Source organism: Ascaphus truei, chromosome 1, assembly GCF_040206685.1.
Source record: "Ascaphus truei isolate aAscTru1 chromosome 1, aAscTru1.hap1, whole genome shotgun sequence".
In the NCBI taxonomy this organism is placed as follows: Eukaryota; Metazoa; Chordata; class Amphibia; order Anura; family Ascaphidae; genus Ascaphus; species Ascaphus truei.
In genome coordinates this window covers 77220426-77233932 of record NC_134483.1, presented here as the reverse complement: position 1 = coordinate 77233932, position 13507 = coordinate 77220426, and the positions used below count along the sequence as shown (strand labels likewise).

Below are 13507 nucleotides of genomic sequence, written 5' to 3'. Positions count from 1 at the left end.
AAATAATTCAACTACTTTACTTAGTTCAGGAACAAACCTATACAAATACTTTTTGCCAAAAAAGTAGTATTTTGAAACTGAAATCCAAGCAGTTTATTTATTTTCAGCTCACTTGTGTAGCATTCCTTGTTGCATTAAAATGTGGTCTTTCCTATGCATTTCACTTACTGACACTGTTAACATAATGTGGTATAGGCTGCTCATTTCCTGTACAGCCAACCACACATGGGAGTTTTAGGAAGTGAATCTGAAGAGGAAGAAGGCATGAACTAGTACACAGGAAAAGATAAGTGACAATATGTACTAAACAGTCTTCGGAAGATACGTTCAGGCGCTGTAAGACCCCTCACTGCCCTTTAAAACAAAGCCGTAATGAGTCTTATGGCAGGAGACCGCATCATAAATATAGGCTATCAGCTTTTACATGAAAAACAATTACTGGACAAAAATAGTTCTAATAATATTTTTCTTAAATTGTGCTACCAATGTATGCAGCACTGTAGATATAATTTTTCAGACACAGAGTGCCTGATCCAAAGAGATTACAATCTAATGGTTTAAACCTGGTGTGAGTGACTTGCCCAAGGTCACAACGAGAGCGGACACAGGGATGCATATAATAAAATAGAGATATAGAGGAGAGAGAAGGAGCGAGAGAGAGAGAAGGAGCGAGAGAGAGAGAAGGAGCGAGAGAGAAAAAAGGAGCGAGAGAGAGAAAAGGAGCGAGAGAGAGAGAGGAGCTAGAGAGAGAGAAGGAGCTAGAGACAGAGAAGGAGCTAGAGAGAGAAGGAGCTAGAGAGAGAAGAAGCTAGAGAGAGAAGAAGCTAGAGAGAGAATGAGCTAGAGAGAATGAGCTAGAGAGAATGAGCTAGAGAGAGAGAGAGAGAGAGAGAGAGAGAGAGAGAGAGAGAGAGAGAGAGAGAGAGAGAGAGAGAGAAGGAGCTAGTAAGAGAAGAAGGAGAGAGAAAAGGCTTCCTGCCAAAACACCGCACCACAGATCACATCTACACCCTACAGAGCCTGCTCAATAAGCAAGTCCACAGCACCATCAAGGGCAACATCTTTGCTTGCTTTGTGGACTTTAAAAAGGCCTTCGACTCCATCTGGCATCCAGGTCTATTGATGAAAATACTAGAGAGCAGAATAGGGGGGAGAACATACAACACCATCAAAAGTATGTACTCTGAAAACAAATGCTGCGTGAAAGTTAATAACAAAAGGACAGACTTCTTCTATCAAGTCATGGAGTTAGACAGGGCTGCAGTCGGAGTCCCACACATTTAAACATATACATCAATGAGCTTGCAACAGCCCTAGAATCCTCCTCAGCACCTGGGCTCCCCCTGGCTGGCAGAGATTAAATCTCTACTTTATGCAGACAATCTGCTCCTGCTGTCTCCAACACAACAAAGCCTCCAACAGAAACTGGCAATACTAAACCAATACAGCCAGACCTGGGCACTTTCTGTTAACCTAGAAAAAAACAGAATGGTATTACAGAAAAAAAAATCTAAAAAACATCCAACCATATCGCAATTCACACTGAATGACAATGCACTGGAACAGACCGCGAGCTACACATTCCTTGGTCTAACAATCATCTCATCAGGGAAATTCAACCTGGCCATAAATACACTGAAGGAGAAGGCCCGCAGAGCATGCTATGCAATAAGGAAACAGCTGTACCACCTAAAACCACTAATGAGAAAATGGATGAAAATATTCAACAGCATCATCACACCCATCCTTCTGTATGGCAGCAAGGTGTGGTGCCCTGTGACATAGCCAGACTCCACAAAATGGGATACCAGCCCAACTGAAATACTGCATCTGGAATTCTGCAAACACCTTCTCCAAGTATACCGGAGTACATCAAACAATGCATGCTGGGCTGAGCTGGGCCGCTTTCCTCTACTGCTCACTGTACAGAAGATAGCACTGACATTCTAGGCTCACCCAAACAACAGCCATCCACAGTCTTACTGCTACATAGCAATGAAAAACCAGGACCACCTCACTAAACCCTGTGCCATCAAACAACTTGTCCTCTCACTCCAAGAACAAAACCCCACACAGATCAACTGCCTGCCGAATAAACAAATCAACTCAAATCGCCAGCGAAATGAAGGAGCAGTATGTGACTATGTGGGGAAATGATATCCAGCGCCCAAAGAAGCCGGAGACCTACCACAGCTTACAGAGAGAATACACTGTACAGAATGGGTGTCCACAGCCTGGATATAGAAACAGGAAGACACAGACAGACCTATAAGCCCCGGGAAATGAGACTGTGCTAGCGATGTGAGCTAGGAGCGGTACACGATGAAACACACTTCCTGCTGCGTTGCACACAATACTCTGAAGTGAGGAGTGCCCACCTGGAGAAACTTACAGCTCTTATCCAGAACTTTAATAATAGAGAACCAAAAAATAGCGATCCTCCTGGGAGAAGATGTAACTACAGCAGAACTGGATGCACTCTATATCAGCACCTGCCACAGGCTGAGAAACGCCCACTAACCCCCACATCCCTGTGTGCAACGGTTACCCATGTACCGTGCAATCATTATACCCTACCTGTGTTATTCATGTACTGTGTAACCATTGTACCCTACCCCCTATTACTGTATTCATGCGTTGGCAATAAAGCTTATTTGATTTGGATAGAGAGAAGAGAAGAGAGGAGAGAGGGATAAGATATCTATATATCGATATAGAGAGAGAGACATCAAAAAACTAAATTTGAAGAAAAAATTTTGTAACTGTGCAAATGTAAAACTGCTCCTCTGTGAGAATTACACAGCAGCTCTCCATAAAGCACTGTGCAACACTTCTTGTATATGCTAAAAACAGTACACACACAAGATTCAGACCCGGGTGAGATACACGACTGTACTCCAACTTAACAAGTGATTCAATAACTCCTCAAATTGTTAACAGCAACAGTAGCACTCCTTTTGATAGATATATAGATATATATATCTATATATAAAACGTGGTGGGTTCTAGGGTTCTGAGCTTGCTGGGATTGTGTTTATTAATTTTATTTACAATTGGTATTGGTTGTTTGGAGGTCGGTGGCCCCTCCTCCCAGGGTTTGAGCTCACCCCAACCCACTTTAAAGTAGCAAAGTTTTTATTTGTTTTTTTTTCATGTTCCTATGCAGTATAGACCCACGGAGGTTATTCTCCCTCCAGCAAAGGTAAATGACAATTTGCATAGGTAGTGTTAGGACCTGCTTACTGGTCATGCCTTGATGTGACTTGCAGGCTTATAACGTTTTGGCCAAAGGGTTTAAATAAATGACCCTTATTCAAGAGAATTTATAAGTATTTCACTGTGTATTTCTGTCACAATGGATGTAGCATTGGGCTTTTCTGTCTTCTGTTAACAGCAACAGGGTATCACCTGGGTAATGCACCCCGGGTCTGGCTAACTAGACATGAATGGTCCAGACTGTCCAACTGGGTAGCTAGGCTAACTTCCAGTGCTAAACATTACAAACTCTAACTATAAAGTACAAAATATAAAAGTCCTTATCTTGAAGTTCGGGAACTCCATCCCAGGAGTCTCCAGAAAATTCCTCTGGATACTACGGCACCTTGTAGAAAGGCAGCTCTGCTTCCTCAACAGGCTGTAAATCAGGTTCCTAAGTGTGGGTCCCAGCAGGCCCTGCATCCAACATGCCTGGGAAACCGTACCAACCAGTGTCCTACTGGTTGGGGTTAAGTCTCTCTGCTAGCTTACTGACTGCCCTTAAACCCCTTTGGAATCAACAGTTAACGGGAACACCCAAGCTGATTACCTCTCCAGAGTTTAACCTCCTGCATGCTGGAAAGCATACTGTACATCCTGCAAGCTCTCTCTAGCATACACAGACTGGCTGTCACAATATACAAAAAGTGGCAGACTTTACCTCTTTTCCTTTAGTGTCTCCATTTTCGATCCATTCAACAGTAATGCTTTCGCTGTCGTCATTCAGGGATGTTACCATTGCTTGGTGTATTCGGCCTGAGAGAGAGTTCTGCGATCAGTTTCAGTTTAAATACATATGAATTACACTGTCTAACCACAAACAGCTGTGTCATTGAAACACTGCACAGCTGAACCGTTTACTCAAACACCTAATGCAAGTATATCATGAACAAAATATGTAAAGTAGTGCATGGTTTCCTTTGCATAAACATTTTCTGGTCCAAACATGCTCAATAGCATAAATTGATGGTTCCCAAATACAGGAAAATTAATGTGATTTTAGGGTTGTACAGGTTACTTGTTTAAAGAAAAGTTTAGGAATCCCTGTATTAAATGCAAGAATCACATACTACACACAAACATATGTGACTATAACTTAACAAATGACGAGAAGAGGAAGTTGCCGTTATCAGTTCTACCCTTGGAAGAGGATGCACCCTCCCTATCAATCAAGAGTAACCCCATGTTTGTAAGAATAAAACATCTGCGGGGTCTGAAGTTTCCACATATTGTACCAGATTAAATTTATACTCATGTCAAACCAAGAGTTCCTTGGGCAGTTCATTTTCACAACACAGCAATTTACACTCACATATTCTGTATCGGAACATCCCTGACCGACAGTAACAGTGTCCTCTATCAATCAGTGGTAGCAACATATTTGTAGGAATAAAACAGAGTTTGGGTACTTTATACAATCAACCCCCACCCCCTCTCCACAACATATAGATTTATACGGAGGTCCTGAGAAGAAAATGCAGCTGGAAGCAAAAGCAAAACCCCAGCTGAAGTAGGAGGAAGTAGGGGGACATTCACTGGCATTCTGTGGTCCATACATTTGCCAGCTCAGAGAACATTGGCCATAAGGCAGGTGATAGTATAAAGGAACTCTGCAAACTCTTCTTTACCTTAAATATTTAAAAAAATGTTTTAAAAAAAATAATCTAAAATTTGAACAAAAATTGTTTTTTTTCTTGTAATAGTTAAGTATGAACGTTTCATTAAATGATTTAGTTATTCTGGCCATAAAAACAAATCTTGAAACCCTTTGTGTAATCTAAATTTACAGAGCAGATTATTAGGCAGCATAATAATGTGCTAATTTAAATTAACAAACTCCTCAAGATTTATAACCAGACAACAGAAAATGGATTGGCATGTGTATTCAGCAACTAAGAAAGGGTTGGGTCCCTATAACATACCCAAACAAATCATAGCAAACAAATTGAAAACGGAACACACAATTATTTTCTTTTACCTTTATCTACAGGCATACCCCGCATTAACGTACGCAATGGGACCTGAGCATGTATGTAAAGCGAAAATGTACTTAAAGTGCCGAACTGCCCTTTCCCCACTTATCGATGCATGTACTGTGCTGCAATCGTCATATACGTGCATAACTGATGTAAATAACGCATTTGTATCAGGCTCTATAGTCTCCCCGCTTGCGCACAGCTTCAGTACAGGTAGGGAGTCGGTATTGCTGTTCAGGACGTGCTGACAGGCGCATGCGTGAGCTGCCGTTTGCCTATTGAGCGAGATGTACTTACTCGCGAGTGTACTTAAAGTGAGTGTCCTTAAACCGGGGTATGCCTGTATAGGAACTATAACATAAGGGTCATAATAAAGGTTTCCATGGTTATACAAATGTCAAAAAAACATGGTAATATGACAACGGCACAATCATATTTTATTCTCGGAAGCTGTATTATGTTTTGAAATGCATATTTGTAGCAGTAGTTATTCAAATGTTGTATGCAAATGGATCTTATAAAGAGGGGGAAATCAATCAAAAAGGCTCTTAGTGCACTTTAGTGCTTGCCAAGTACCACCACAGTTTAAGAAGTTTAGGGCCTCTGCTCTTCATCTGGTGATTGTGTATCACTTAATATTGTATTTTTTTATATTTCTACTTACTTGGTAGGGAGGTTATTGCATCCGTGCAAATATCCAGTGGCCCGGCCCGCATCTACATTATTTTATTGTGTGTCTGGCGCTTGTGGAGAAAATGGGTGTGGCCACTAGTTTTATTTCTCCGACCCCCAAGAATTCGAGTTGTATTTTCAAGGCTGGGTTATTGTATTGCATGTCTTTATTTATATGGCGCCAAAAGTGTACTCAGCACTTCAGAAAGATTACAGTACAGGGAATTATAATAATACATTAAGTGCAGCAAAATCAGACAATAGGAAAGGAAATCCCTGCCCCGAAGAGCTTACAATCTAAGGTTTGAGGGGAACTTACAGAAACAACAGATGAGGGAATAAGTGCTGTAGATGCCTGTGCTTAGTCACAATGGGTGGTAGGAGTGACAGGGTGTGGGACAGTAGCCATGAGTCCAGGCTATTTGGATGCTTGATTTGTGGGGCGAGTTTTAAGGTTAGTCAGTATTAAATGTAAATGTAAGAAGGACCCAATGTCACAATTTTCTTTCCATCAATATATCTGTATATAAAATTGATAGAAGGCGCTATATCCGTCTTCAATATTTAAAGATATTGTTCCTACAAGGTTAGGCCAGGTCCCCGCTGGCTACTGCAGCGCCCGCTGCGTTGACAAACTCCTGCTCTCATGAAAATTGAGATCAAAAGTTGCGACGGAGCGCTAGGCCACACCCGCGTCACTCCCAAGTCACACCCCCCACCTTTCCCTCTGCAGCTCGCTGCAGACCGGAGGACTCGGTTGCATGCGCCACCTGCCTCGCAGACGCGTGTGCAGCGCAGGCAGCAGGGCCGTAGCCTTACTGTACACGTCAGCTCCCCTAAAGCATGTTGAATTTACACTTAAATGCTCATTTTGTTTGAGAAATGTCTCTGTGAAATGGAGGTGTTCATTCAGCAAATAGTTTGCCAATGAATAACCCTCACAGCCTATACGGCCTCTTCCCTCCCCCCCTCCGTGCTCCTCGCTGCCTCTTCCCTCCACCCTCCGTGCTCCTCGCTGCCTCCTCCCTCCCCCCTCGCTTCTTCCTGCCCCACGCTGCTTCCTGCCCCCCGTACTACTTGCTGCCCCCCATGCTTACTGCTTCCTTCCCCCCCCTTGCTCCTCGCTGCCTCCCTGCCGTCCCCTCTTGCGCCTCGCTGCCTCCCCTCCCCCCACCTTACCGCCATGGACATTCAAATGGGGGAAAAAAAAGTTGTCTTGTTTTTCTTCTTTTAGAAACAGTCAATTGTGTCTGGAGGAAGCCGCACTGTTTAGTTACGTTTTTTCAGACAAGACAATAATGGCGTCTGTTTTCAATATATTCTCATGTGAATATTAGCTCAACATAAAGGAATTGTATTAGTTGTATCTGCTCACCCATATAGAATTGAAAGGTCTGAAAAGCAAAATCCAATTTTCTGTAGATTAGTGATCACAAAACATCAGATTAGGGTCCAACTGTATATAAACATTTATTCACTTTTTCACAGCATGTGAATGATTATGTTCTTAAGATACAAATTATAGCTCTATTGTTTCTTCAGCAAAGTACTATAATTATAATTAGTATGCCTTAAAGTTTGAGATGACTGAATGATGCCCAGATTGCATGTATTAGTGTTGCTGCCTTGAAACGGTTAAAACAAGTTAAACAAATATACGGGTAATTTGTATTCTGATGCCCCTCTTGCTTGTGCATAAGGAAATAAAAGACTTACTAAAAGGTTTTAAAGGGTCAGCACCTCCTGGTACTAAAGTGTACTAATGCTAGTGATATGTTAAAAGAGTTTCATGTGGATGATTGACAAGTGATTTTTTTTTTAAACAAAAGTCAAACACAAGTATTTTTAAATGATAATTTTAATGTTTGTTAATCATAGCGAGTATAGACATGGGGTGGCTTGATGACTCTCCAGATACTTCTGTGTGATAGTGCGCCGAGCAGGAGTTTGCACAGAAAAGGCCAGCCTCTTCCCTTCCTTTACCGGCTATCTACTGAGGACAACTACTCAATATTTGCAAAATACTCAGGAGAAATGGGATGTGTGTCATTTCTTAAATTAAAAAAAAACACAGCACATTTCTAATATAAATATTAAAGTTCTGAACATTTAAATAAATAAATAAATGGATAACTGGGGGTTTCTCTTGCCACGTCGGTGATGTAATTTATGAAGTCTAAGGGCTGTCCTATACTGCGCACGCTTGCTACGACGCGCGCGGCAATTATCGTTGGCTGAGGTTAGTCAGCCTTTCTACAACGGTGCTGTGCGCGCACGGTAGTGTGCGTGGAACCGGCCGACAGGGGGGAAGATGAGTAAAATAAAGAATTTACACCGCTACCGCCGCTGAAATGTATGTATATATGCATGTACGTATGCATGCGTATGTATGTACAATGTTAATAAATAATTTATTAACGTATTTATTTAAAATGTATTTATATAACACACACACACCTTTCCAGCCTGTCGCACGGACTCAATACACACAAAAAGTGTGCTTCACGTGCACTCGCGTTCGCACGGGCGCACACACTATAGAACGGCCCTTAGATATCACAGAAAAAAATTAATTTCACATAAATTTCAACTCCCTCTAGATGACGGGAAGTTACAAAGAAACTAAATGATCTGGCACCATAAATACTTTTAACACCTGTAATAGAGTTAAACAAGTTTGGCCGCAAATTAAAATGTCTTATTACAAATCAGACTCCTTTGAAACAGCGCTTTCTGCTGTTACAAAGTGATCGCTCTCTGTCAGAATTATAAATGACATCACAAGTGACAAGTGGACACAGGACAGGGCACTAACATTATATTATAATGTATATTCATTGATATTTACTCCTTTCTTGATATGTTTTTAAAACAAATACCTAGTTACTTTCTTACACAAAAACATCAGATACAAAATTGTATTTGTGGTATAAGGCCTGGGACAGTACAGTAGGCCGTGCTGAGCCACGCTCAGCAGATGCACTTACCCCCTGCATCTGTCATCGGCGCGGCTTTAGCAGCCGCTTCCGCACGCGTGCGGAGGCTCAGATATTTTGAGGAGACAATCAAATTTAAATTTGCCGCTCAGGGAGAGGAGGAGCGCTCACGTGACCGCTCACATCCAATGGGAGCGAGGGACTAGCCCTGCCTCCGTTCCACCACGCCTTCGCCCCACCCCCAAAGCGCGCTCACTGCCTCGCCTGCCAGGACACAAAAAAGCTCCAGTTTGAGCAGGCAAGGCAGAGCAGGAGCGCAGATCAGCGCGTCCCGAGGCACCATGCCCGAGGCCTAACACGTCTGTCTGAATAAAAGACAATACCAATTTATATGTAAACCTCCCCACCCCATGTCACGGTATTACACTTCTGGTTGTCAGATGCTAGCAAAAAATATTTTCCATGTCTAATGCCAGCGTTTGCAGCTGTGGAACTCCAAGGCAGAAGTAAAGTAAGGCTGCCGGCCAGGCAGGGAGCGAGCGCACTGGTGCCGACGTCACGCACTCTGCTCGGCCGGGCTATTTGTGGCCAGTCAGCTACGCCTGCGGGGGGGGGGGGGTTGGGGGTGGCCATGACGCCACAGAGCTGGTTCGCCCTCATTGATGCGCCAGCGAGCGGCATATTCAAATTTGCTTGACTCTGCAAGCAGCTTAGCGCCATGCATGCTGGGCGCGAGATCGCACTGGCCGCGATGAAACATATTGCTGCAATGTGTGTGGCCAGTGTGAGCGCACGCTCAGCGTCACCCTGGACGAGGCCTATGCTTGGAGCACCACAAGCAGCCATAGCACGGCAGCTTCAGAAGATGCAGCCACAGCAGAGATATCACTAACAGCCCAAGCTAGGGTTCGGCGATAACTAAAAACGTCCCAAGATAACGATATTAAGTAATTTAGAAATTATTTATCATGATAAATACCCAATATAAAACAAAACCAAGTAATCAGAAAAGGTTCCAGGTAGTTTATTGTGAGATCATTCTTATAAAAATGCATTTATATGAAACACACCAACAGTATACTGCAGCGGTGCACAAACTGTGGGGCGCGACCCCCAGGGGGGGCGCGACACTGCCGACGGGGGGCGCGGGGTTTACAGAGGCCCCGCGCGCTTCCCGAAGGCACTTAAATTAAGTGCCGGGGGAGCTGCAGGGCCTCTGTAAACCTAACTTATCGTGGCTCCGGCGGCTTCCTCCCTGCGGCGCCATGGCAACGCGGCGTCAAAATGACGCTGCGAGGTCATGTGACGTCACGTTGCTATGGCAACGTGACGTCATTACGCCGGAGCGCGGGTAAGTTGGGGTTGGGGGGGGGGGCGCGGGAGCGAGGGGACAGCCGTCAGGGGGGCGCAGGGAAAAAAGTTTGCGCCCCCCTGGTATACTGTATACCACTTTACATCTTATACTATATTAGTGAAAGCACTGATTATGTAGGGGGGGGCGCAAGCAGCTTGCAGGGAAACCTGGGGGCGCTCCGTGCTGCTGCTTCTATGTCTGTGTCTTGCAGAGGGGCGGGGCCAGAAGATCCGTGCTGCTGCTTCTATGTCTGTGTCTTGCAGAGGGGGCGGGGCCAGAAGATCCGTGCTGCTGCTTTTATGTCTGTCTTGCAGAGGGGGCGGGGCCAGAAGACCCGTGCTGCTGCTTCTATGTTTGTGTCTTGCAGAGGGGCGGGCCAGAAGATCCGTGCTGCTGCTTCTATGTCTGTATCTTGCAGAGGGGGCGGGGCCAGAAGTGGGAGGGAGTGATTGAGTGTGTGTGGGGGGGGATTGTGTGATTGTGTGTGGGGGGGGATTGTGTGATTGTGTGTGGGGGGGATTGTGTGATTGTGTGTGGGGGGGATTGTGTGATTGTGTGTGGGGGGGGGATTGTGTGATTGTGTGTGGGGGGGGGATTGTGTGATTGTGTGTGGGGGGGATTGAGTATGGGGATTGTGTGATTGTGTGATTGTGTGTGGGGATTGTGTGATTGTGTGTGGGGATTGTGTGATTGTGTGTGGGGGGGATTGTGTGATTGTGTGTGTGGGGGGGGGATTGTGTGGGGGGGATTGTGTGGGGGGGGATTGTGTGGGGGGGATTGTGTGTGGGGGGGATTGTGTGGGGGGGGTTGTGTGTTTGGGTGTGTGGGGGGATTGCGTGTGGGGGGGATTGTGTGTGTGGGGGGGATTGTGTGTGTGGGGGGGGATTGTGTGTGTGGGGGGGATGTGTGTGTGGGGGGGGGGATTGTGTGTGTGGGGGGGATTGTGTGTGTGGGGGGGGATTGTGTGTGTGGGGGGGGATTGTGTGTGTGGGGGGGGGGATTGTGTGTGTGGGGGGGATTGTGTGTGGGGGGGGGGGATTGTGTGTGTGGGGGGGGGATTGTGTGTGTGGGGGGGGATTGTGTGTGTGGGGGGGATTGTGTGTGTGGGGGGGATTGTGTGTGTGGGGGGGGGATTGTGTGTGTGGGGGGGGATTGTGTGTGTGGGGGGGGATTGTGTGTGTGGGGGGGGGATTGTGTGTGTGGGGGGGGGATTGTGTGTGGGGGGGGGAATTGTGTGTGTGGGGGGGGATTGTGTGTGTGGGGGGGGATTGTGTGTGTGGGGGGGGGATTGTGTGTGTGGGGGGGGGATTGTGTGTGGGGGGGGGATTGTGTGTGGGGGGGGGATTGTGTGGGGGGGGGATTGTGTGTGTGGGGGGGGGGGATTGTGTGTGGGGGGGGGATTGTGTGTGTGTGGGGGGGATTGCGTGTGTGGGGGGGGGATTGCGTGTGTGGGGGGGATTGAGTCCCCCCCCTCCCTGCCCTTTGCCCCCCCTCCCTGCCCTTTTCCCCCCCCCCTCCCTGCCCTTTGCACCCCCCTCCCTGCCCTTTGCCCCCCTGCCCTTTGCCCCCCCTCCCTGCTTTTTGCCCCCCATCCCTGCCCTTTGCCCCCCCCTCCCTGCCCTTTGCCCCCCCCCCTTCCACTCCATGCCCCCTGCCCTTCCACGCCCGGGCAACGCCGGGTATATCAGCTAGTTGAAAATAAAGCCCAAACAATGAGGATAAGAGCAGTGAGTAAGTGACAGCATGAGGTACAGAGAGGCCCTGCGCTGAAGAGCTTACAATCTAAGGGATACATTGGGACACTTTCAGACAGAATATTGAGTAGAACAATGTTCCATAGATAGGTAGAGATTCGTGAAAAAGGTTTAAGATGCGAGAAAAATTGTAGAGTTAAGGAGGGGCAAAGAGGAGACATCCTTGGGTCGAGCGCAAGAGGCAAGTAGAGGTGTAACGTGGGGCTCGAACTCACGACAGACTCAGAGTCTCATACTCAATGTCAATTTCACAAACTTTCAGTTCGCCACAAATCGAAGAAAGATGCAACAACTAATTGTCTAGCAGCACATATATATCCAACACTGGTGATACGTCACTGCTAAAATGAAGATTTTATAATAAAATACTTAAAACGACATCATCCTGCGGTTACCAAATGGTCTCTGTCACAGGCAGCTGGATAGCAGATGCAGAACAATGAATGGAATCAAAAGAAACAGCGCACAACGCCAAATAGTGAAGCAAGTATTGCTATATATTAGTAATTACAGGGTAATAAATCTGCGTACATCAAAAACAGTGGAATAGGTGCATTTAGTGTGTTTCACACAAGTTACCACTCCATTGGCTTCACCCTGCTAGTATCACTCCCGGTGGTAATTTTGGGCTTATGAGAGACTCTGAGAGACTTTGACTGCCTCCCTGCCGGTTCCCTCGCTGCTGCGGAGACTGTGACGTCACAGTATCCCGCGACGGAGCGACAATGTGGCACGCCGAGTGTACCCTTGCAGAGCTGAGGTCTCACCCCCGCACAGTGGATCTACTCGCTGAGCTACACGAGCTGCACCAGACGGCTTGGAAGCGCGAGCGGTCCCACCAAGCACCAATACCTGCAACGGAGCCTGGTTGCTGGTTGCTGTAAAGGGAAATCCCCTTGGGAGCGATGTACTGCTGGATGAGGGGTTTTGGGCATTAATCCTGCTCCTGAACCAACGTAGCGCCCCCGCTGAGAGAAGCAAGCTCCAGACTCTTCTGACAACAGTTGCTGAGTGGTAACTTGTGTGAAACACACTAAATGCACCTATTCCACTGTTTTGATGTACGCAGATTTATTACCCTGTAATTACTAATATATAGCAATACTTGCTTCACTATTTGGCGTTGTGCACTGTTTCTTTTGTTTCCATTTCTTATAGAGTGTGGGGGGTGCTGAGCCACCCCCTGTGTTTATAGCAGCAGACGCCTCTACAAATACACGGTTATGTGATATAATTTCTTCATATATACACCCTCACTGTGGTTATTGTGATTTATTTCTTGTTCACTTATCTATGTGGTTTAGTCACTGCACTTTATTTATATTCCATATTCTGGGTTAGATAGTAGCGCACAGTATTTTCTCTGTTTTTTGCATTACAATGAACACAGCAGTACTCAGAGGAAACATGACGTCCATTTCATGGTATAATTTACCTGTATTATTTTTGAAGTGAAACTTTTTTAGTGGCACCTAGTCAATTTTGATGGAACAAAACTCCTTCATGAAGACGAAAATGTGAAACGGAAATGACATTACACTCCTAACGGCCGCCGCTCCA

General features: G+C 45.8%; 1 protein-coding gene across 5 annotated transcripts in view; it reads right to left on the bottom strand.

Moving 5' to 3' along the window:
• KIF2A (kinesin family member 2A) overlaps window positions 1–13507 on the bottom strand; it is an 80070-nt gene that overhangs the window by 37504 nt on the left and 29059 nt on the right. For all 5 annotated transcript variants that reach the window (XM_075589810.1, XM_075589793.1, XM_075589801.1 and 2 more), the window contains one exon: window positions 3917–4011. In XM_075589810.1, coding sequence (XP_075445925.1) covers window positions 3917–3994 — 78 coding nt within the window. In that variant the 5' untranslated portion in view covers window positions 3995–4011. The remainder of the gene's footprint in view (window positions 1–3916; window positions 4012–13507) is intronic.